Source organism: Xenia sp. Carnegie-2017, unplaced genomic scaffold, assembly GCF_021976095.1.
Source record: "Xenia sp. Carnegie-2017 unplaced genomic scaffold, XeniaSp_v1 HiC_scaffold_1, whole genome shotgun sequence".
Taxonomy (NCBI): domain Eukaryota; kingdom Metazoa; phylum Cnidaria; class Anthozoa; order Malacalcyonacea; family Xeniidae; genus Xenia; species Xenia sp. Carnegie-2017.
Genome location: NW_025813402.1, coordinates 6,927,882 through 6,951,630, shown reverse-complemented (window position 1 = coordinate 6,951,630; position 23,749 = coordinate 6,927,882). Strand labels below are relative to the sequence as shown.

General features: G+C 34.2%; 1 protein-coding gene across 1 annotated transcript; it reads right to left on the bottom strand.

The window, feature by feature from the left end:
- Positions 1-14,095: 14,095 nt before the first annotated feature.
- LOC124437569 lies at positions 14,096-15,159 on the bottom strand. The gene has a single exon (XM_046987542.1). It carries the CDS (start codon positions 15,063-15,065, stop codon positions 14,223-14,225), a length of 843 nt encoding a protein of 280 aa, XP_046843498.1. The 5' UTR covers positions 15,066-15,159; the 3' UTR covers positions 14,096-14,222.
- Between the last annotated feature and the right edge of the window lie 8,590 nt (positions 15,160-23,749).

The following is a 23,749-nucleotide window of genomic DNA, read 5'->3' as shown; positions in this document are numbered from 1 at the left end:
TTTGTCCTGAAACTTGTCTTTTATTTATTCACTCTTATCGTTTGACTTCAAACTAATCTCTTAATCCTAAACTAGGTCGTGAGAGGCTAGTTAGCCTTGAGGAAGGTAATAGAGAAGCACCTACCTCCGCAGGTAGGTACTACCTACACCGAGATGCAGTAACCTCATTGTAACTTAAAGATGACAGTAGTTCCAAAAAAGAAGATGACGACATCAATATACCCGAGATAGTCAAAACTCAACACTAAGTATTTAGTTAACAAACAAAAGTATATGCTGAATAAAATAAAAAGGATGCATGATATGGTACAATGTTTATGTTACGATAAGATTGAAAAAAATTGTCCTTGAGAAATTTTTCCAAAATATTTTCTTGTATCTGTTTAAAGGCAACTTATTTAAGTTGTAGACTGCCTTAAATAGATAGCTTAATATTTTGTTGATGTATTATCAAGATAAGATATTTTACAAGTGAAGAAAAACGAAAATACTTTCCATTTCGTTTAAGTAAAGAAGGCAGAAGATTGTTAATTTCGGCACTATATGCATGTTCTACAAAATTAGACTCTAATTTATCTTGTCAAATATGATCATGAATTACAGTATGCTGCTATGTTTTGTAAAGTTTTACTGTTCTAGGATGAGCAAAGTTTATTATTATTATAGCTAAGTCTGTTTTGCTTAGTTGGAGGAAAGTCTTCTATTTCTGCACGTTTTATGTTTTTCCAAAATGAATATTTGTTTCTCTAAATATTTTCTTTCACTATCGTTTTAGATCTGCAATTCCATATTTCTTGACTATATTTACACGTAAATTCTTTGAAACATCTGTATATTGTGATAAATAACTATGTATTTTGATATAGCTAATAGTAAATCATTCAGGATAGCTTGTTTACTAATACTGCATGTTTAAGTAATGGGATCGGTCAAAACCAGCGACAAATATGTTGTTTTACTTTTGTACTATCGATAGAAAGGTTCTAAGAGCCACCTATCTTTAATGACCAATTTTCTTAAAGGTGCGTTAACAAAAACAAAGATGTTAATCCATGAGGTTATATACATTAGTACACAAAATTAAGCTGTCTTATTCGTGATGTGAAGGTGCTGGCTGCAATTCTCATTGACTTAATAATTTCACATCTTAGCTTGATCTTTTTGTAGAGTGTTTGTATCTGACGATCTTTTGCATTAACGTAGTGTGTCATTTTAATCACTTATGACTGTTGAGATATTGCTTGTAAGCTTTCAGTCTTTGTTTCTTAACAGCAGCATCAAAAAGTGTCTATTGTAATATGATTTAAATAGATTCTATTAAAATAATTTGTTATGGCGATTTTAAAATATACATACGTAAGTACAATTTCCTACCCATCTACTTACTAACTATTCATATTCTGCTGCTTTTGAAACGTTTTTACTCCACACAGCAATATTGGGAAAAAACCTTTGCAGTGAGAAGAATCTCTGTTGATTTCACACTTTGTTGAGTATTAGTTGTAAACCAACAACATGACTAAGGTTGCGTTTACACTATACCGGATTCGCTGGTCACGACATCTTCATTTACTTTAAAGGGTTAACTTTTCGGAGTGAAAGCTTATTAAGCTGATAGATTTAGTCTATTTGATTGTGTTTCTGACGTTGGACAGTTTCACTGCCTTTTAATACAAAGAATATTCAACCTGCCATGATAGCAATCCGGTATAGTATAAACGGTGCCTGATGATGATGTCACATGAAATAACATTATTCCAAAGAGGGATTGCCATGAAAAATTCTTTGCAATTCTAAGATTATCATCTGAATAGGAATCCGTTCAAACGCGATTGTTACTCAAAAGAAGATGATTTCCAATCACAGGAGACGATTGTTTTTTGCAATCATGGTTTGGCTGCTGTCGTAAGGGAATTAATAGGGTTGTTTCTGTACAAATAAAAATCTCCTCGCGCAAAAAAAACGTGGGTAACCATATTCAAATCATATTCAACAAGATATTACATTGTGAAGAAATGTTGCTTGTTAAGCCTGGTTTTCACTAGCGACATAAGAATAAGGACAAACAAAAAAAAAGAAATTCAAAAGAATGCAATGAAGCGACCAATAGAACAAAAACAAATTAAAAAAATCCTTTAACCTTTTGTTTCTTTCGACCTCTGGAAGATATGCTTTGTTTCTTTTTATCGCACGTGCTTGTGTTGCAAGTGAAAACTAAGCTTATTGTACTTAAATTTATGCATTATGGTCTGTGTTAATTTGATAAACTAATCCCAAGCTTCATTAACAAAACGTTTATTTCTTCAACAGATCACTTTTCTTTTATGTGATTATTTTCATCATGAAACTTTCGTCATTTGTGTATTACCATATATGTTCTCAATAAAAGCAAATCGCAAATGTCTGTGATGTAAGTGACTTTGAGATTTGTCATAATGTCTTGTCGTAGATATGTAATCCTTGTCCTTCTAACATCATGGTTTGACTCTTGGAGCTTTACTAACGTTGGTACTGTAACGTATGATTCTACATTTTTATTGTATATTCAAATATATTCTTTTTACTGGCATCACGTTGTTAAAGAACTGCTTCAATTTCATTTTTAACATATTTGTTTCATGACATTAATGAGCATCTATGTCTGAATGCCGAAAATAACTGTAAACCTCAACTTGTATCTTGTGATTAACTTAAATACATGTGCTGCGATTAACTTCATGCATCCATGAAATGAAATGTATAAATTACGGCCTAAAATGGCAGTTATTGCTTTGTCTTAAAACACTCACGCTCTTTCATTAACTTTATTGTCTGTCACAAATTAAAGTACGTTTGCTTAACGTTTGTCGTTTTATAGTTAATATGTATATTTGTTTAGTTTAAATCGTTGCTTTTCTTTATTTTCTAGTATATAACTTTTGTAACTTGCATCACGTATCATTAAAACACTGTTTCCAGTTGAAAACAAAATGCTTTAGTTATATAAATCGACAATTTGAAATCACTTTTATGGCATTACCTCAATTGAGAGTGAAGTAAATCTCTGGAGTTGTTTTTCTTTCACAGACAATCAATGGCCAACTGGTAATTTTGGTTTACCTAAGGCTAAAACAGGATGTCCTGGTGATGGGGAAAGTAGATGGCGTGAGGGATGGAGGTTCCAAGATATGCAGGATGGAGGTGAAAGATCAATGGCGTCATTTGGAAACCACATGGCTGTTACTTTTTCAACAGGAAAATCTGGAGTAGATATTACGCAAGCATTTTGTATGTTGGACCAAATGGATAAAGAAGCAAAATCTTGGCCTAAAGGTTTGTGGCTCTTTTCATATTGCCGTCAATGTTGTTTAAAATGAATAACAAGCTAAAATATAATTTGCCACTGTAAAATTCCTCTCAAAATTGTGATTTTAAATTTAATCTATTACTGCATGACAGTTATCGAACATTGACATGAAACAATTTACCGTACTTGCAAGTAATAAAACTATCCTGTGGCATTTGTGAAACCTTTAATCGTGACTAAATCATAATGCTAATGGCTTTGCTGTCATTAATGACCAATATTACTACTTTTACAAATCTTACGAAACAAAAAAATCTTACTGCTAGTACTACTTACTTAATATTCCAAACGTTTATTATTTAGAGTTTGGAATTTAAAGTTGTAATTAAAGTGCATATAAACCTTACGTGGTTTTTACACTATCCAATGTACGTGGTGTCAAAAGCCATACTCCAAAATTTTGATGTAATTGGACAAATATTTTGCGCTGTACAGTCTGTCAAAGTTGCCAAAATATACCATTTTAAGCGCTCGGTTTTACCGCGAAGGGACAGGACCTACACGGTTGGGTGACGTCATGTAAGTAATCGCTTCCTGAACATTATATTAATTTAACAAGCTATTTTCTTTACCACTGTCACATCATGCCAAATGCCCATGTATTCGCAAGGCGCTTTACCAATTTGCAAGGACAGACACCGGTAAAACACTGCCCTCCAACTCTATATCATAATTTGCATTTTCTGATGAATCTGAACATGTTTCCGACACAGATGAGGACATTTCGAAAAAAACGACGTAAAACTCGCCAAAATATTGATTATTTTAAAAAGCAAATAACTTGTTTTGAATAGAGACTACGCGACTTTAATCCTTACATGACGTCACAACATGTACTTGATACTAGACCCCATTGGGAAATAAATGTAGAAAAAATCTAGACTTTTAAACCATAATTGCGAAGAAAGTTTTGATTTCAATTCATTTATCTTTTTTAAACTTGTAGTTTTCAAGAACTGCTCTTTTAAACTGTGCTAAAATCCTATAAGGTTTATATGAACTTTAAATCTGTGGATTACATTTCACAAGCCCACCGGAAGGGGGAAGATGTGCTGAAAGGGCTGCAATACACCCCACACGATACTTTACTAAAACTGTTGGAAAATTTTGAAGTGCTCTTCACTGCATCTGTTGAAACATAGTAAAACATTTGTACCACACCAACCACTTCTGACGGTCTTCTTTCACACTTGCACAAATTGCTCGAATCATAATGACTAAGCGTCAAAATATTCATCTAGTTTTTAAATCACATCCTTTAAAAGGTACATATTGTATTTACAAGTCAAGCATTGCTTGTCCATATGGTATGAGTTCTGGTTCTGTGAAATGGGATGATGAAAATAATAAAAATACCAACAAACAAAGAGGACAATTACCTGATGGTGTCTATGATAATGACACTCTCATTCATTACTGCTGTCAAACGAATGGCAATTGGTATGATTCCATTGAATTGCCAGTTATCAAACCTTTTTACTTGTTGACATCCAATTCATTGTCATCTCCCAAATGTCAAATGGTAAAGTGGGCAACAAGTCAAATGGAATATATTCTATTCGATACGGAGGATGAAAATAATAGTGATATTTTTTCTGGAAATCATGTTTTTGTTGATACTTTCAACAGTTCTGGTCGCATCAAGTTCTACTATTGTTATTACAAAGGTAACTGTTTCTATTATTCATTTACTCCCTGTTACTTATATCTTTTTTAAAAGTAAATATAGAGATCCGTTGTTAAAATAAAGCCACATTTTCCTGCTTAAAGCATTACTATTGTTGCTAAAAAGATGACAGTCTGAAATTTAAAGGAAAGTGAAAAAGTCACATACAAAGGTTTTAATCTCATGACATTAACTGTCTTATATATGTTCTGCATGTGTTTGAAGAAATTTTGAAACTTAGACACTTTTTTTCATAATTGAATAGTGTTGCTACATTTTAGATTGTTGTAGCTCGATCAATGGCCCAAATGGTTCAATATCTTCACACAAACCATCACAAAACTATATGGATCCACACTCTCAATATTGTTCATGGCTAATTACTGTAGCAGAAACATTTATCATTTCGCTGACATTCTCCATGTTAAATATCTCACAATGCAACGACACATTTCTCTACATTTACAATGGTCCAAATATTAAATTTCCTCTACTTGGTAAATATTGTAAAGAAAATGCAACTGCAGGAATGGAAATACGCTCTTCAACAAACCATTTGTATATCATCGGTAACTCTGGTAGCTATGGATCAAATCCAAAAAGTGTATTCAGATTTCAAGCAAAATATATTGCTCATAATCCAGAAAAAGGTTTGTTTTTATTTTATGTTAAATGTAGTCAAAATTCTTATGCATTTTTATCTTCATACTTTTGATTTTATTTTTCTTCTTGCTACGAAACAATATGTATAATTTGAACATTTTCCTGCGCAGTTTTTTTTTGTCGCTATTGGATAAATTAATTTCATGAGGCAAATTGACGCAAAACTCCGTTTTCATTAGAATATTGTGCATTTCTATAGTTGCAAACACAGATCTGCTTTTTCTAATAAGAAGCACACTCAGGAGCGCAACCATAACTGGAGGAATGGGTGCAATATTCATTCAGTTATACGTCTATAGAACTTATTTGTTATAAAGCAACTGTAATTTCAAAAGAAATCAGTCTGGAAGAGGTGAATATAAAAATATTCGCCCCCAATAAAAGTTGTATAGCCTTTCCTATGCACATTACTGTGGCTTCTTTACTAACTGTTATTAACAAAAATGTATTGTATTTAACAAACCAGGATATTATCTATTTTGTTAAAGAGGGATATTTCCTCCTTAGATATCCTGAGTGAAAGAGAACATATCACAAATGAGTTCATACGTGACTGTTTGATTTTGTCGATTAAGCATGTAAACTACATGTCTTATTTTAATAGTATGAATAGTATGAATTTCCACTTATGAAAATATGTTGCAAGCAAAAACATTACAGATTTCACTTTATCTTTTCCAGAAAGAAAGTCGCCCAAGTTTTCAACCGAAATTGCCGGCATCGCAGTTGGAGTCACTGCAGCTACGTTTATACTTATCATATTAGTTGGTGCTCTTTGCCACTTGAAACAAACTCGTAAGACATACTTATTTTGTTTTACTGTCTGTTTTACATTATTTTCACGGTTTTCACCTGTAAATTACAAGCATTTATTTTATTCACTGACCATGTTATTAAATGAGATCTGTATCATGTAGGAACATGTAAGGTAATTTTGGGGAGGGTAGCAGTTTGAATGTTAAATTCAATTAACGATGCGGTACAACCAATTGTCAAATGTGTTAAGTGAAGACTTCATGCTAAATGAATTTGGTTTTTATGTTTTAACGAATTTAAATATATCGTCAAATTTTAATTGTCCCATAAATATGTTTTTTCTTTATTTACTCTTATCGTTAGACTTCAAACTAATAACTTAATCTCAAAATAGGTTGTAGAAACATAACACAGCTTGAGGAATATGATGGAGAAGCATTTACGTATAACAAACTTAAAGATGAGAGGAGTTCCAAAAATGAAGATGACGACATAAATATAGCCAACATATTGTTAACTCAACATGGAGAAGCATCTACGTCAACAAAACGTAAAGATGAAAGTAGTTCCAAAAATGAAGATGACAATATCAACATACTCAAGAAAATAATAACTCGACATAGAGAAGCCTCTACGTCAACGACACTTAAAGATGAAAATACTTCGGAAAAAGAAGATGACGACATCAATATACCTAAGATAGTAAAAACTCAAAATAAAGAAGCATCTACGTCAACGAAACTTAAAGATGAAAGTATTTCCAAAAATGAAGATGACGATATCAATATATCCAAGATAGTAATAACTCATCATGGGCAAGGATCTACGTCAACAAAACTTAAAGATGAAAGTAGTTCCAAAAACGAAGATGACGACATAAATACACCCAACATAGTGTTAACTCAACATGGAGAAGCATCTACGTCAACAAAACGTAAAGATGAAAGTAGTTCCAAAAATGAAGATGACAATATCAACATACTCAAGAAAGTAATAACTCGACATAGAGAAGCCTCTACGTCAACAAGACTTAAAGATGAAATTACTTCAGAAAAAGAAGATGACGACATCAATATACCCAAGATAGTAATAACTCAACATGGAGAAGCATCTAAATCAACGAAACTTGAAGATGAAGGCAGTTCCAAAAACGAAGATGACGACATCAATATACCCAAGATAGTAATAACTCATCATGGAGAAGGATCTACGTCAACAAAACTTAAGGATGAAAGTACTTCCAAACAGGAAGATGACAACACCAATATACCCGAGATAGTCATATCTCATCACGGGGAAGCATCTACGTCAACAAAACTTAAAGATGAAAGTAGTTCCAAAAACGAAGATGACGACATCAATATACCCGAGATAGTAATAACTCAACATGGAGAAGCATCCACGTCAACGAAACTTAAAGATGAAAGTAGTTCAAAAATCGAAGATGACGACATCACTATACTCAAGATAGTAATACCTCAACATGAAGAAGCATCTACGTCAACGACACTTAAAGATGAAAGTAGTTCAAATATTGAAAATGACAACATCAATATACCCAAGATAGTAATAACTCAACATGGAGAAGCATCTACGTCAACAAAACTTAAAGATGAAAGTAGTTCCAATGAAGAAGATGATGACAACAACAGTCCCAAGATATTTATAACTCAGCATATGGAAGCATCTACCTTAATAAAATTTAGAAATGAAAGTAGTTCCAAAAAAGAAGATAACGACATCAAAATACCCAAGATAGTAATAACTCAACATGTAGAGGCATCTACGTCAACAAAACGTAAGGATGAAAGTAGTTGGAAAAAGGAAGATGACGACATCAATATACCCGAGATAGTAATAACTCATCATGGAGAAGGATCTACGTCAACGAAACTTAAGGTTGAAAGTAGTTCAAAAATTGAAGATGACGACATCAATAAACCCAAGATAGTAATAACTCATCATGGGGAAGGATCTACGTCAACGAAACTTAAAGATGAAAGTAGTTCCAAAAGGAAGATGACGACATCAATATACCCAAGATAGTAATAACTCATTATGGGGAAGGATCTACGTCAACAAAACTTAAAGATGAAAGTACTTCCAAAAACGAAGATGACGACATCAATATACCCAAGATAGTAATAACTCAACATGGGGAAGGATCTACGTCAACAAAACTTAAAGATGAAAGTACTTCCAAAAACGAAGATGACAACATCAATATACCCAAGATAGTAATAACTCATCATGGGGAAGGATCTACGTCAACGAAACTTAAAGATGAAAGTACTTCCAAAAAGGAAGATGACGACATCAATATACCCGAGATAGTAATAACTCATCATGGAGAAGGATCTACGTCAACAAAACTTAAGGATGAAAGTAGTTCAAAAATTGAAGATGATGACATCAATATACCCAAGATAGTAATAACTCATCATGGGGAAGGATCTACGTCAACGAAACTTAAGGTTGAAAGTAGTTCAAAAATTGAAGATGACAACATCAATATACCCGAGATAGTAATATCTCATCATGGAGAAGGATCTACGTCAACAAAACTTAAGGATGAAAGTAGTTCAAAAATTGAAGATGACGACATCAATATACCCAAGATAGTAATAACTCATCATGGAGAAGGATCTACGTCAACGAAACTTAAAGATGAAAGTAGTTCAAAAACGAAGATGACGACATCAATAAACCCAAGATAGTAATAACTCATCATGGGGAAGGATCTACGTCAACGAAACTTAAAGATGAAAGTAGTTCCAAAAAGGAAGATGACGACATCAATATACCCAAGATAGTAATAACTCATTATGGGGAAGGATCTACGTCAACAAAACTTAAAGATGAAAGTACTTCCAAAAACGAAGATGACGACATCAATATACCCAAGATAGTAATAACTCATCATGGGGAAGGATCTACGTCAACAAAACTTAAAGATGAAAGTACTTCCAAAAACGAAGATGACGACATCAATATACCCGAGATAGTAATAACTCATCATGGGGAAGGATCTACGTCAACGAAACTTAAAGATGAAAGTACTTCCAAAAACGAAGATAACGACATCAATATACCCAAGATAGTAATAACTCATCATGGGGAAGGATCTACGTCAACGAAACTTAAAGATGAAAGTACTTCCAAAAAGGAAGATGACGACATCAATATACCCGAGATAGTAATAACTCATCATGGAGAAGGATCTACGTCAACAAAACTTAAGGATGAAAGTAGTTCAAAAATTGAAGATGATGACATCAATATACCCGAGATAGTAATATCTTATCATGGAGAAGGATCTACGTCAACAAAACTTAAGGATGAAAGTAGTTCAAAAATTGAAGATGACGACATCAATATACCCAAGATAGTAATAACTCATCATGGGGAAGGATCTACGTCAACGAAACTTAAAGATGAAAGTACTTCCAAAAAGGAAGATGACGACATCAATATACCCGAGATAGTAATAACTCATCATGGAGAAGGATCTACGTCAACGAAACTTAAGGATGAAAGTAGTTCAAAAATTGAAGATGACGACATCAATATACCCAAGATAGTAATAACTCAACATGGAGAAGCATCTACGTCAACAAAACTTAAAGATAAAAGTAGTTCATTAAATGAAGATGCTAACATAAATATACCCAAGATAGTAATAACTCAACATGGAGAAGCATCTAAATCAACGAAACTTGAAGATGAAGGTAGTTCCAAAAACGAAGATGATGACATCAATATACCCAAGATAGTAATAACTCAACATGAAGAAGCATCTACGTCAACAAAACTTAAAGATGAAAGTAGTTCCAATGAAGAAGATGACAACACCAATATACCCGAGATAGTCATATCTCAACATCGAGAAGCATCTACGTCAACCAAACTTAAGTAGTTCCAAAAAGGAAGATGATGATATCAATAAACCCGAGATAGTCATATCTCAACACTAAGTATTAAGTAAACAAATGGAAGTAAATGCTGGATATAATAACAAGGATGCATGATATGGGGGACTCCCATGAAAATTGCAATTCTAAGATAGTCATCTGAATAGGAATCAGTTAAACCACGAGTGTTACTCAAAAGATGATTTCCACTCACAGGTAAAGATTTTTTGCAATCATAATTTGGCTGTTGTCGTAAGGGAATTAATAGTGTTGTTCGTGGACAATTAAAAAACTACTTGCGTTAATTAAGGGAAATCATATTCATATATTCTACTATATCAAGCTGATTTTTTTGAAAAGTTAGGCCTAGTTCAAACATCCAACTACACGCGAACCAAACGCTTTCAAAACAAAAGATAATCAGGAAGTTCATATTATTTTCTTTTGTTTTTAATACCTTCGGTACATTTAAAGTTCGACGTTTGAAACAAGCCTGACATTACTTTTAAAATAGCAGGGTATTTCAGAAGAGACAAATATGGTCTATTTAACTTTTAATTCACGCATTTCTAAAAAAATAATTTATACAAAATATTAAAGTCATCTTTATATGGGCTTGCCTCCCCAAAAAATTGATTTTTCCAGCACCATTCGATTGAAGGTAAAGTAAAAGAGGTTAATTCTACCTCACCATTGCTACGTCACTACGGGATTACATGAGACTTTAAAGTACCAATGATATGAGACAACTGAATGAACCAAACCAGTACCAGTCATAACTAATTTTATACTCTAACAAAACAAAAAAAAAAAAATTTTTAAATAACATTGTGCAGTAATGCCTGACTAAAATTAGCTAAACCCTCAATTGGTTTATGATAAAATGTTGCAAAAGTTCGTGCATTAGTCCAGCCAGCCGTATTCATTATAGTTTGAATATTCACTCCCAATAGTGATGCTGCAGACGTAGAAGCTGAACGTGTGCTATGTGTTTAAAAATGTTCATATCTACCCCAGCCTTTTCCATTATTGTTTTGATCCACCGACTCAAAGTGTCCTTGGATACCGCAGAATGGGGTTTAACAAAACTCAACAATAGCTGTTTTTGTTGTCCTCGAATGACGGAAGTCCGCTTAAGATATTCTTTAAGGCATAGGACAACACATAATCTCTCATCCGGTGTGTATACCTCAAACTCTAAATCCTTTATGTGCCTGCCGGGTTTTGACTGCTTCACCAGCCCTTTGACTTGGAAAATAACTTTGTTTTCCTGCAATATCATGTGATCAATATGCAACAGATGAATTGTTTGCAGTCGCTGCCCAGACAATATCACCAGCAAGCTTGCCAACTTTAATGTAAGTTCCTTTAGTGACAGGTGTTCAGCCAAAGGTAGCGCCTTAAAATAGCTAAGCACAATATTGACGTCCCAAGTAGCTGTGTATCTTGGCAAACTTGGTCTTTGTTCAAATACCCCTTTCATAAATCTGATGACCAAAGGGTGAGATCCAAGAGAAACGCCGTCGTGCAATGAGAGAACCGATGAAAGGGCACTACGTGCTGTATTTATGCCACTATATCCCAAACCGGACTTGAACAAGGATAATAAATAATCAATTACCTCATTGATCTGTGGGGCACATGGTTGAAACCCATTTTTTAAACAAAATCGTGTCCATCGTTCCAAGTATCCCTTGTACTGCTGCCGGGTTGACTTACGCCAAGAACACATTAATATTTCAGTGGCCTCTGGTGAGATTCCTGTACTTTCGATTGATTGCCGGATAAACTGCAGGCCATCAGTCGTAATCTCTGTGACAGAGGATGTTGAACCCCTGGTTTGTAGGGCAATATTAGAATGTCCTTCTGGTAAGGCAACAACAGCGGTTCTTGGAGTAGCATCTTCCGGAGAATGGGATACCATGGTTGTGTGTTCCAATCTGGGACAATTAATATTCCCGTAGCTTGATCTTGTTCTATTTTCTGTAGCACCCTGCCCAATAAAGAGAAAGGTGGAAAGGCATAAAATCGACGATTAGTCCAGTCAAACGTAAATACGTCAATTGCAAAGGCTCCTGGGTCAGGATTCCATGAAATATAAGGTTGTATCTGATAATTGAGCCTTGAAGCAAATAAATCAATATCCGGTTGAAATGCGAAAAACTGAGCAATATACTGATACATGCTAGGATTCAACTGCCATTCTGTTTGGTCATGAAAAACTCGAGAAGCTTTATCTGCTTCCCCATTAAACTTGCCTGGTAAGTGTACTGCAGTAAGCCAAATGCTGTTTTGAATGCACCAAATCCATATTTCCCTAGCTTTGGCATTGCATTGAAATGATTGACTTCCCCCCATATTATTTATATATGACACTGCAGTTGTGTTGTCGGTTTTTAGGCAAATATGTGTATTGGACAAACTAGAACAAAAGGTTTGTAAACCCAAAAGGACTGCAGACATTTCCAGATAGTTAATGTGTTGCACAGCTTCAGTGGGTAACCACTGCCCTCCTGCAGACTTTCCCTGGAAATTTGCTCCCCAGCCAAGCAACGAGGCATCAGTAAACAGTGTGTACTCAGGTTTAGGCTTTGAAATTGTCTTACAAGTGGTTTCTATATTATCCGCCCACCATCGCAAATCAGCCAGACTGGTTTTGGAAGGTGTCATAACCTCATCATAATGGCCCCTGCAGGCCTTAAGTGCTGAAATTTTATCATTCTCCAGTTGTCTGTAAAATAAAGGGCCCATTTCTACTCCTGGAAAACTGGCCACTAAGATTCCTATAACTTCAGATACTTCCCTTATGGAAGGTTGAGTTTGTGTCATGAGTTTTTTTTCACAAGCTTGCTTTAACCGCCGCGACTTGTTGGGCGTCAAACTAACAATCATTAGCTTAGAATTTAATAAAAATCCCAAGAATTCTGTTTCTTGCGATGGGATGAAATTTGACTTCTCTTCGTGAACGCAAAAACCCAGTTCAGATAAAAACGTGGAGGTGGTAGAAACATTATGACGACAATCGTCATAGCTATACCCTTGTAAATAGGAATCATCAATATATCCCACTGATAATAAGCCCTGTGCTCGCAAATGACCATAAACTGGTTTTAGTAGCTTGGTAAACAACCGTGGGGCACATGCAAGACCATTGGGCATACAAGTAAATTGGTATAACTGTCCCTTAAAGTGAAATTTAAGATACTTTTGGTGGGACTCATGAATAGCTACAGAATAATACGCATCCCTGATATCCAGTGAAGCCATGAAACAATCCGGTTTTATCATTTGAATAACCTGCTTAAGTGATTCCATCTTAAAATGTTGGTAGCGTACAAATTTGTTAAATCTCTTTAAATTTAGTATCAGACGAAATGACCCATCTTTCTTGGGGGTCAAGAAAATAGTAGAAATATATTCCCCTTTCTCATGATGACTAGGTATAATAACCTGCTTTGCTAACAACTTAGAGATTTCAGCTTCAATGAAGGTGGCTTCTTTTGCTGAAAACTGTTTCTGTTTAGAAACATGCATTTGGGAAGGTTGTTGAAGTAAATCAATTTTACAACCTTTCACAATATTCAAAATGAATGAGTCAGTTGTTAAGTTTTCCCACTTATTATAAAAACATTGAAGTCGCCCCGCTATAAAACTAGAGGCTGGATTTTGACTTACCAACTTACATTGGGTAGATGTCATTGCTGTTTCTCGCAGTCTTTTTTGGTGCCTTTTCTTTCCCCGGTATGGGGGGTTTGTGCCATCGAGGGCCCTGCCGAAAATTCTGACCATAATGGTCCCTTGGGCGATGTGAGTGCCTGGAGTAGGAGCCCGTTCCATTCTGCCGATCATATTGTCGGGAACTAGCCAGCTGTTGGCTTACTCAATTGGTGGCACTAATATCCTGCACTTGTTTGGGTAAATCATCCCCAAATAGCCAGTTTGTGAACTCAATATGTTCACCACAAAGTTGCTGATATTTATCATTAAGGTCTGGTCGTATCAGTTCTCTACGTCTTTGCACGAACTCATAATTAGTATGTCCCAGAATGGCCATAGAGTCCATTAGACTCCTTATCAGTGATTTATTATCATCAAGTTGAGATGAATCAGCCTGCATGAGTTTGTGGATAACTTTAACCACCGGAATGCTAGCCTTCAGTAACATATTTTGCACCCGTTGTAATTTAATATCTCGACTCCGAGTGCTTGACTTCAATTTTGGCCAAATTTCAGGGTTGATTTTAGTGCCTACAATGTTCTCGCAGTTTGTGGGCCGAGTACTCTGTGTCAATTTTTCTTTAAGTTTTTCATCGGTTAATCTGTTACGCACCATTTTGTTAACAATGCTTGCTAGTTTAGGATTAACCTCTTCAGCACATTGTTCGTCAAGGTTGTATTCTTCAGCTATTGAGCCTAGAACATCCTCCTCATTTTGAGCAGAGGCAACATTCGATGTAGTGTTGGGATCATTCCCTGCTAACAATTCGTCAACTTCCACGTCAACATCACCTGTTGACTCACGACGCGCTCTTTTAGTAGCTTTTCGTGTTTCCGATGCTACTGATGCCACGGAGTCCGATGACTCTGATGCTGAGCGAGTCCTAGTGCGCCCCTGTTTGGTAGCGTTGCTTAACTGCGAAGCAATAGCCTCCGTAAGCTTAGAAAAACCTCGCTGAAGACCATCAGTCAGGACTTGTTGCATTGCAATTATATCTCGTCCCATATCCTTACCGTCATCACTTGTCGATGGTATATCAGATGATGTTTTAATCCGTCGGTTATTACGACTTTCATCTCGTTCATTTTCCGAGCCAGACGAGTCTTCATGGCCGGTTTCACCTTCCGCCGCCATGCGTTTTCGGTCGATTGCGAAGAAAAACAACAAAATGAGTAGAAAAATAGTTTAAATTGACGATTACGTCGACCTGTATCGTAGTAAGAGTGGGAAACAGCAAGATTGCTTGCTGTAAATTCCCCGATGCAAAACGATTGCCCAAAATATATTAATATTACAATGGCAATACAAAAGCGTCCTATCTCGTTGTGTTCACCTCAGTGAACTCCATATATATATATATATATATCTGGAATGATAACGACAATACATTTTATAGATAAAAAGTTGAAGCCAAAGTCCTAGTCTCTTGCGCGGTTTGTACGTCAGTTCCAGTCCTTCAAAGTCGAATATTCACGCGGTTTCTACGTCAGTTTCATTCCCCTGAGTGCCAAACATACACGGCCAATATAAATTTGAATACAAATTGCGAAAGCATAAACATATAAACAACATCACGACAAACAACACACGAGGTCAACTCTTCGCAAAAGGTTATTTTTTACAGCTGAAACTTTACTACAGTGAGTTCGTTTTAACTTACAACTTGTAACGAGGAAAAGCCAAATGAAAATTACACTGTATGCTAAAAAGACAATACAATAGAAAATATGACGAGAAAATATTCAAGCATAAACTTTTCTTTCGTCCGAAGGTAAATTTTCAAACGGTGTCAGACAGTGTTTGTCTTTTTTTGTCATTTCAGTGGATTTAAAGATCTGTTTTTCCGAAGAAAAAAGAAACTTGAATATCCAGTTTCATAAAACATATTGAGTCTATAACTCGCATTTTTACTTTTTACAGAGCGATTGTATTTTTCATCGATTTTTATTGTGCTTGAAATACTACATGGTTGTCATCTCGATATCAATAATTGAATATCCTTAAAGACTTTGCATGTTTGTAAATGTAGATCGTCCAGTATAGTGAGAAGGACTGTTTTTGTTATTGTTGACTGACGTTTCGACAACCTTAGCGGTAGTCATCTTCTCTTTGATTCATTTGACTCTGAAGATGACTACTGCTAAGGTTGTCGAAAAGTCAGTCAACAACAACAAAAACAGTCCTTCTCAGGACTATACCAACCTGGACGATCTACATTTACAAACATGTAACGATACTCCCGGGCTCAAACCATTTACCTTAAAGACTTTGATATGTTTTAAAGGAAAACCGCAGCGTAAAAGCAGATCGACTAAGTTCACCTCACCCTGCTTCTCGATTTATCACTTTGATTCACTTTCCGTGAACCTTTTCCTTCCAAAAATTTCGTTATTTTTACGCTCTGATCAAGATCCGAACTCTACCATTACCAAGGGACAAATGATTTAAAAGAATTAAAATGAGCACGCGAGAGACTAGAGCCTGACGTGTGATGACGAATGATGACGACAAATATTTTTTTGGCTTCAATTTTTGGCTTCGGTTATCATTCCAGTTATTCAAATGTCGAGTTCACTGGTTCACCTTTACATTTGAAGTTGTGATCGCTGGCGCAATCCATGTAATCCCGTAGTGACGTAGCAATGGTGAGGTAGAATTGTGCTTCTAACATCATGATATAATTCTGAAAACTTAACTAAATCTGGTAACGTAACGTATCATTCTACATTTCAACTATATATTTAACCATATTCTCCTGACTGGCGATACATTGATGAAGAACTGTTTGATATCAAACTTATTTATTTCGTGACATTTAATGAGCATCTTTACTGTGCAAAAGTAGTTGTAAGCATCAACAAATATCTAGTGACTTACTTATATACACCGCAATTTTAATTTCATGAATCCAAAAAATGAAGAATATACGGATTACGAATAAAAATGCTCTGTCTTTAAACACACACTCCTCTTCCATCAACTTAGTCGTTTGTCAAAAAATATAAACTTTTTCTTGGTTTATCAGGAGTTTGTCATTCTACGGTTAATTGGTATTATATTTTCTTGTTTAAATCGTTGCTTTTCTTTATTCGGTGACATAAATAAATTCTGTTTGAATGTTTCAATGCAACCTTCATCACGTTGTTCATGTACTGTTTCATGTTAAGCTGCTTAATGTTTTACTTGTAAATATACAATTTACACTTCCAAGGCATCAAGATGTGAAATGCTAAATGTCATATGGTGAAGTGGGCTACAAGTCATATAGAGTATATTTTATTTTATACGTAGGATGAAAACAATACTGATAGTCTTTCTGGAAATCATGTAATTATGAATATTTTAGCTATACTTTTAAAACTTTGCTACTATTACTACATAGGTAATTGAGCTTCATCAAGATAAATATAAAAGTTATTGTGTACATATAAATTTTCATTTCACAACAAGGACAAGAAATACAGCCTTATATAAATCAACTATATGTTGAAATGATTCTAAAATTTTCCAAAGTTAAAGTTTTTATAATTTTCCCAATTGAAAGTATTTCTACACTTTAGATTGTCATTTTTTATCAGTGGTCTCAAGTGCTCTATATCTTCACTCAAAACACCACATAGCCAAATGGAACTCCATTCTCAATATTGCTCATGGCTGATTACTGTACCAGAAACCTTTGTCATGTCACTAGAATTCTCAATATGATACATCCCCAATGCAACGATACATTTCTCAATATTTACAATGGTCCAAACGATACCGCTCCTTTACTTGGTATATATTGTGGAGAAAATGCAACTGCAAAAATAAAATTACGTTCTTCAACAAATCATTTGCTTATCTTGGGTAACTCTGGTAGCTATGGTTCACACACGAAAAGCGCAATCAGATTTCAAGCACAATATATTGCCATAATCCATCTAAAGGCTTGTTATGTTAAACGTAGTCAATGTTCTTATGCATTTTATCTTAATCTTTTATTTAATCATTTTTTCTACTACAAAACTGATTTTCATCCACAATTAACGTTGTATATAGATTAACAACCACCCCCACCCCCCTCAGAGCAGATTACTGTGGCCTCTTCAGTAGCTAATTAATAGTAAGAAAAACATGTTGTGTCAGACAAGTGGCGAGGAGAATTTTTCTTCTTGCTCATGTAAACTCGTTAAATGAAGATAACTTGCCTTAGCAACACAACTGTTCGTGTAATCAAGCTCTAAACATAAATTTTGTGAACAAAAACGAATGTAGTTTGTGTGAGATGCATGAAGACAACCGCTTACGTCTATTCTCGTGCTGTGCATGCATATATCTTTTTTCTTGTTTCATTTTCTTCTATAAAGCTAAAGAATTTCAATTGAATTTGCTTTTCATGCAGTTGACTTTTCCAACCGAAAATTCTAAATGTGTTTTGCTTGAATTTAAATGATCGTCTTTGGAGCGAATTGGTGTTGATATTTTTGCTTTGGAATAAGATAATGTGTGGCAAAATCAATTACACTAGTCTCATGCAGACTGCTATAATTTATTTTGCTTAACCCTGGTAGATTTTTCCTGCTTTTTAGAGTTATATGATGCTATTGGTCATTTTGAGTCCATTCAGGAGGCAATTTAATTGAATTCTGCACCATAATGACGTTGGGCACTTACAAAAGATATTAATGGTGATGACCTTACTGGGGGCAGGGGAACGCCCACATAGTGTGAAATGTTGATATTAATTGTTTTCAGGAAGATAGAACCATACTCCTTAAATTTCCTCGTCTCGCTCTGAGAGAATCGAAAAATGTTCCAAGCGGCTTTATAAGTGACTATTTAACATATTGTAAAACATATGAACTATATGCTTATTTTAAAAATATTAAGTTGAGGTTGCATTTTTCAAAATATGTTGTAAGCAAGGACATTGAAAATGTTACTTTATTTTTTCCTGTAGAAACTTCAAGATCTTATAAGATGAAACTTATCGGTGCTGCTATTGGAATCGCTGTAACATTCTTAATCATTATATGCGTTTGCTATTGGTCATGTAAAGATAACGGTAATATATGTTTATTTTGTTCTACTGAACGTTCTACGTAATTTGCCAAACCTCTATCTATAAATTACATGCATCCACTAACCATGCTATTAAAAAGGGCAATGTATTAAGAATGTGCTTGGTAGGATGGAGGAGAATATCATTTTTAGTATTAAATTGATTACACTTGATAAGGTGCAAAAAATTGCCATTTGTATTTAACGATATTTGTGAAGGCTTTTGGAGCCTCAATGGTTTCGTTGATTCAAAAACTATAAATATGTAATTGTTCTGGAATTTTTTTATTTATTTACTGTTATCCTTAGACTTCGAACTAATTATTTAACTATAGAATAAGAGCAACATTTGCGACAAATTGAGGTAGAGGAAATTGATCAAGAAGCATCAACGTTGACCAAAATTAAAGATGAAAGTAATAACAAAGTAGATCAAGCCGAGAGCTCAACTCTCACTGAATAATTATTAAGTTAACAAATGGAAATATTTGCAGGATAGAATAACAACGGTGGTATAGTAAAATGTTTTGTGTTGTAGTAGCATGGGGAAAGAAAGGTACAAGTTGTTCTTAAAAGAATTTTTTCAAAATGATGGATCGTATTTATATAATGGCAACTTGTTTCAACTGTGCGAACTACCTTAAATAGACAGATATGAATTATTTTTATATTCTATTAATGTCATTTGTGATAATGGTTATACAACATGAATAGATGTGATTATATGCTATAGTCCCTCTCCAAATTATCAATGTTCCCTTGAGCTTGCACTGTCATCACTTCTAGCCACGCCCCAATATTGGTAAAAAAATGTATTAAAAAGAGCTTCAGTTGATTTTATGCTCAGTTAATCATTGGTGGTTACCTGTCAAAATGACCCCTCTGTGACGTCACATGAATCACACCATTCTCAAAATGGTACTCCACGAGCGATTGTGATTCTAAGGGCTGTTTACATCATCCCGGCTAACCGAGTTTCAGTGAGGTTATTCCAGTGAAAATGTTTCATAAACGCATAGTCACAGGAAATGAAATAATTGATTTTTTTAGTAACGTTTCGGATGTTGTCGTAATACTGTCAGATGATTTGTACAATTGAAAAAGCCCTGGGTCACTGACGTCGATCAAACGTTAATTTATAGGGAAATCATATTCATATATTCTGCTGTGCCAGGCTGATTTCGTTAAAAAGTGACGTTGCTTTCAAAAGAAATTAGCCAAGCATTGCAGACTGAGTAAAATGGTCCCTTAATAAACATTATATAAAAGTAATTAACTATAAAAATTTAATTTGCTGGCACCACTAGCATAAAGAAGTTGGAAGTTTTACAGTTTTGAGTAATATTCACTGTACGATTTTTGTATTCAGTTTTCAAGAAATTACAATTGTAAAAAATTGTCGCTCATTATTTTAGAGTATGGGTGCTTATTGCTTAGGTAGACTAATCACTAATATCCCTAAAAGCATGCATTTACTTTTAATCAAGCATTATGGTCAGTTTTAATTTAATAAACTAATCCCGTACTTTATTAACAAAACGTTTGTGTCTTCAACTGATCAGTATTCTTTTATGTGACAGTTTTTGTCAATTAAACTTTCGTCATTTGTGTATTACCATATATGTTCTCGATAAATGCAAATGCAAATGCTTTCTGCAGTTGTAATAAAGCTTGTTTCTTGTGAGGGATTCGTGATGTCTTGTCAAAGATATTTTTTCCTTGTGCTTCTAACATCATGGTGTAATTCTGAAAACTTAACTCAATCAGGTAACGTAACGTATCATTCTACATTTCAACTATATATTTAACCATATTCTCCTGACTGGCGATACATTGATGAAGAACTGTTTGATATCAAACTTATTTATTTCGTGACATTTAATGAGCATCTTTACTGTGCAAAAGTAGTTGTAAGCATCAACAAATATCTAGTGACTTACTTATATACACGCAATTTTAATTTCATGAATCCATAAAATGAGGAATATACGGATTACGAATAAAAATGCTCTGTCTTTAAACACACACTCCTCTTCCATCAACTTAATCGTTTGTCAAAAAATATAAATTTTTTCTTGGTTTATCAGGAGTTTGTCATTCTACGGTTAATTGGCATTATATTCTCTTGTTTAAATCGTTGCTTTTCTTTATTCGGTGACATAAATAAATTGTGTTTGAACGTTTCAATGCAACCTTCATCACGTTGTTCATGTACTGTTTCATGTTAAGCTGCTCAATGTTTTACTTGTAAATATACAATTTATACTTCCAAGGCATCAAGATGTGAATTCTAAATGTCAGATGATAAAGTGAGCAACAAGTTATATAACGTATATTTTATTTTATACGTAGGATGAACACAATACTGATAGTTTTTATGAATATTTAGTAATTATGAATATTTCAGCTATACTTTTAAAACTTTACTACTGTTACTACATAGGTAATTGAACTTCATCTAGAGAAATATAAAAGTTATTGTCTACATTTAAAGTTTTCATTTCACAACAAGGACTAGAAATGCAGCCTTATACAAATCAACTATATGTTAAAATGTCTCTAAAATTTTTGAAAGTTAAAGTTTTTCTAATTTTACCAATTTGAAAGTATTTCTACACTTTAGATTGTCATTTTTTGAGCAGTGGTCCCACGGGCTCCATATCTTCACTCAAACCACCACATAGCCAAATGAAACCCCATTCTCAACTTTGCTCATGGCTGATTCTTGTACCAGAAACATTTGTCATCTCACTAAAATTCTCAATTTTATACATCCCACAATGCAACGATACATTTCTCAATATTTATAATGGTCCAAATGATACCTCTCCTTTACTTGGTAAATATTGTGGAGAAAACGCAACTGCAGGAATGGAAATACGTACTTCAACAAGCTATTTGTTTATCGTGGGTAACTCTGGTAGCTATGGCTCACATTCGAAAAGTACATTCAGGTTTCAAGCATATTATGTTGCTCTGAATCCAAGTAAATATTTTTTTTTATATTATATTAACGCACAGTCTATGTTTTTACGTATTTTATTATGATGCTTTTAATCAATAATTTTCCCACTGCCACTAAACAATTTCAATAAAACAAAAGTGTTCCTAAATTAATTTTATTGGACTTATTAAGTATTAACGTAAAATTGTATTTTAATTGATGAACATGATTCATTTCTATTTTTGCCAATGCAGATTTTGCTTTTCATTGAATGGGAAAATTAAGGACGAAAACTAAAACATTAACAGAAGGAAAGGGAACAATCTTTGCCGTTCCGATTTGTTTTCAAAGCAAATGTAATTTCAAAAGAGGTCTGTCGAGCTGGGCTGGATATTTGAATACTCACCCCCAAATCGCATTGTGTATAGCTTCGCTCATAAGAAGATTTCTGTTGTCTCTTCAGTAATTACTAGTAAGAGCAACATATTGTGTCTAATAAATTGCGATGAAAGTTGTTCTTTTATTTTTGCTCATATAATCATATTTTTTGAGTTGTCCATGTTCTGTTTAAGTGATTTTTTGTGAGCATGGGCAATTTATTTAAATTTGAAAGATTGCGTAAAGCTTTTGCTGTCGATGAATTCATTCACTCTGTCAAAACAGCATCGTTTGAAAAAATTTAACTGGCTGGTAATGAAGATAACTTGCCTTGATGGTACGACTGTTTATCTAATCAAGCCCTAAAACATAGATTTTAACCACAAAAATGCATATAATTTGCGTGAGATGCCTGAAGACAACTGTTTGTGTCTATTCTCGTGTTGTGCATGGATATATGTTTTTTATTATTTTATTTCCTTCCATGTAGCTAAAGAATTTCAATTAAATTTCAGATCAAAAGTGTACATTTTCTGTGCAGTTAACTTTTCCAACCGAAAATTCAAAAAGTTTATGAAAGTCGTATGAGCATATTGGTATTGATATTTTTGCTTTGCAAAAAGCTAACGTTTGGCAAACAAAATTACACCAGTCCCATGCAGACTGCTATAATTTATTTTACTTAACCCTGGCAGATTTTTTCTCTTTTGTTATAGTTATACGATGCTATTGGCCATTTTGAGTCAATTCAGGAGGCAATTACGTTGAATACTGCACCATAATGACGTTAGCACTTACAAAAAAGTTAATGTCAATAACCGCCCAAGACGCAGTGTGACGTCCGTATTTAGTGTCTAATATTGACATAAACTTTTTTCAGGAAGATAGATCTATACTCCTTAATTTTCTTGTCACGCTTGGAGGGAATGAAAAATGGCACAAGCAGCTTTATAAGTGATTTAAGTGACTGTTTTATATTGTAAAATATATATTAACCATATGCTATATGAATATTTTACAACTATTAAGTCATAGCATTTCCGAAAATATGTTGCAAGCAAAGTCATTACAAATTTTACTTTTTTTCCCTGTAGAAACGTCGAGATCTCATAAAATAGTACTTGAAATCGCTTTACCTTCCGCATTCATTATAATTATCATGCTCAGCGCAGGCGTTTGCATTTATTGTGTCTGCAAAAGAAGAAATCATGGTAATATATATTTATTTTCTTCTACTAAAAGTTCTAAGTAAATTTGCCAAATGTCTGTCTATAAATTACATTCATCCACCGACGGTACTATTGAAAAGGGCAATGTCTTAAGAATG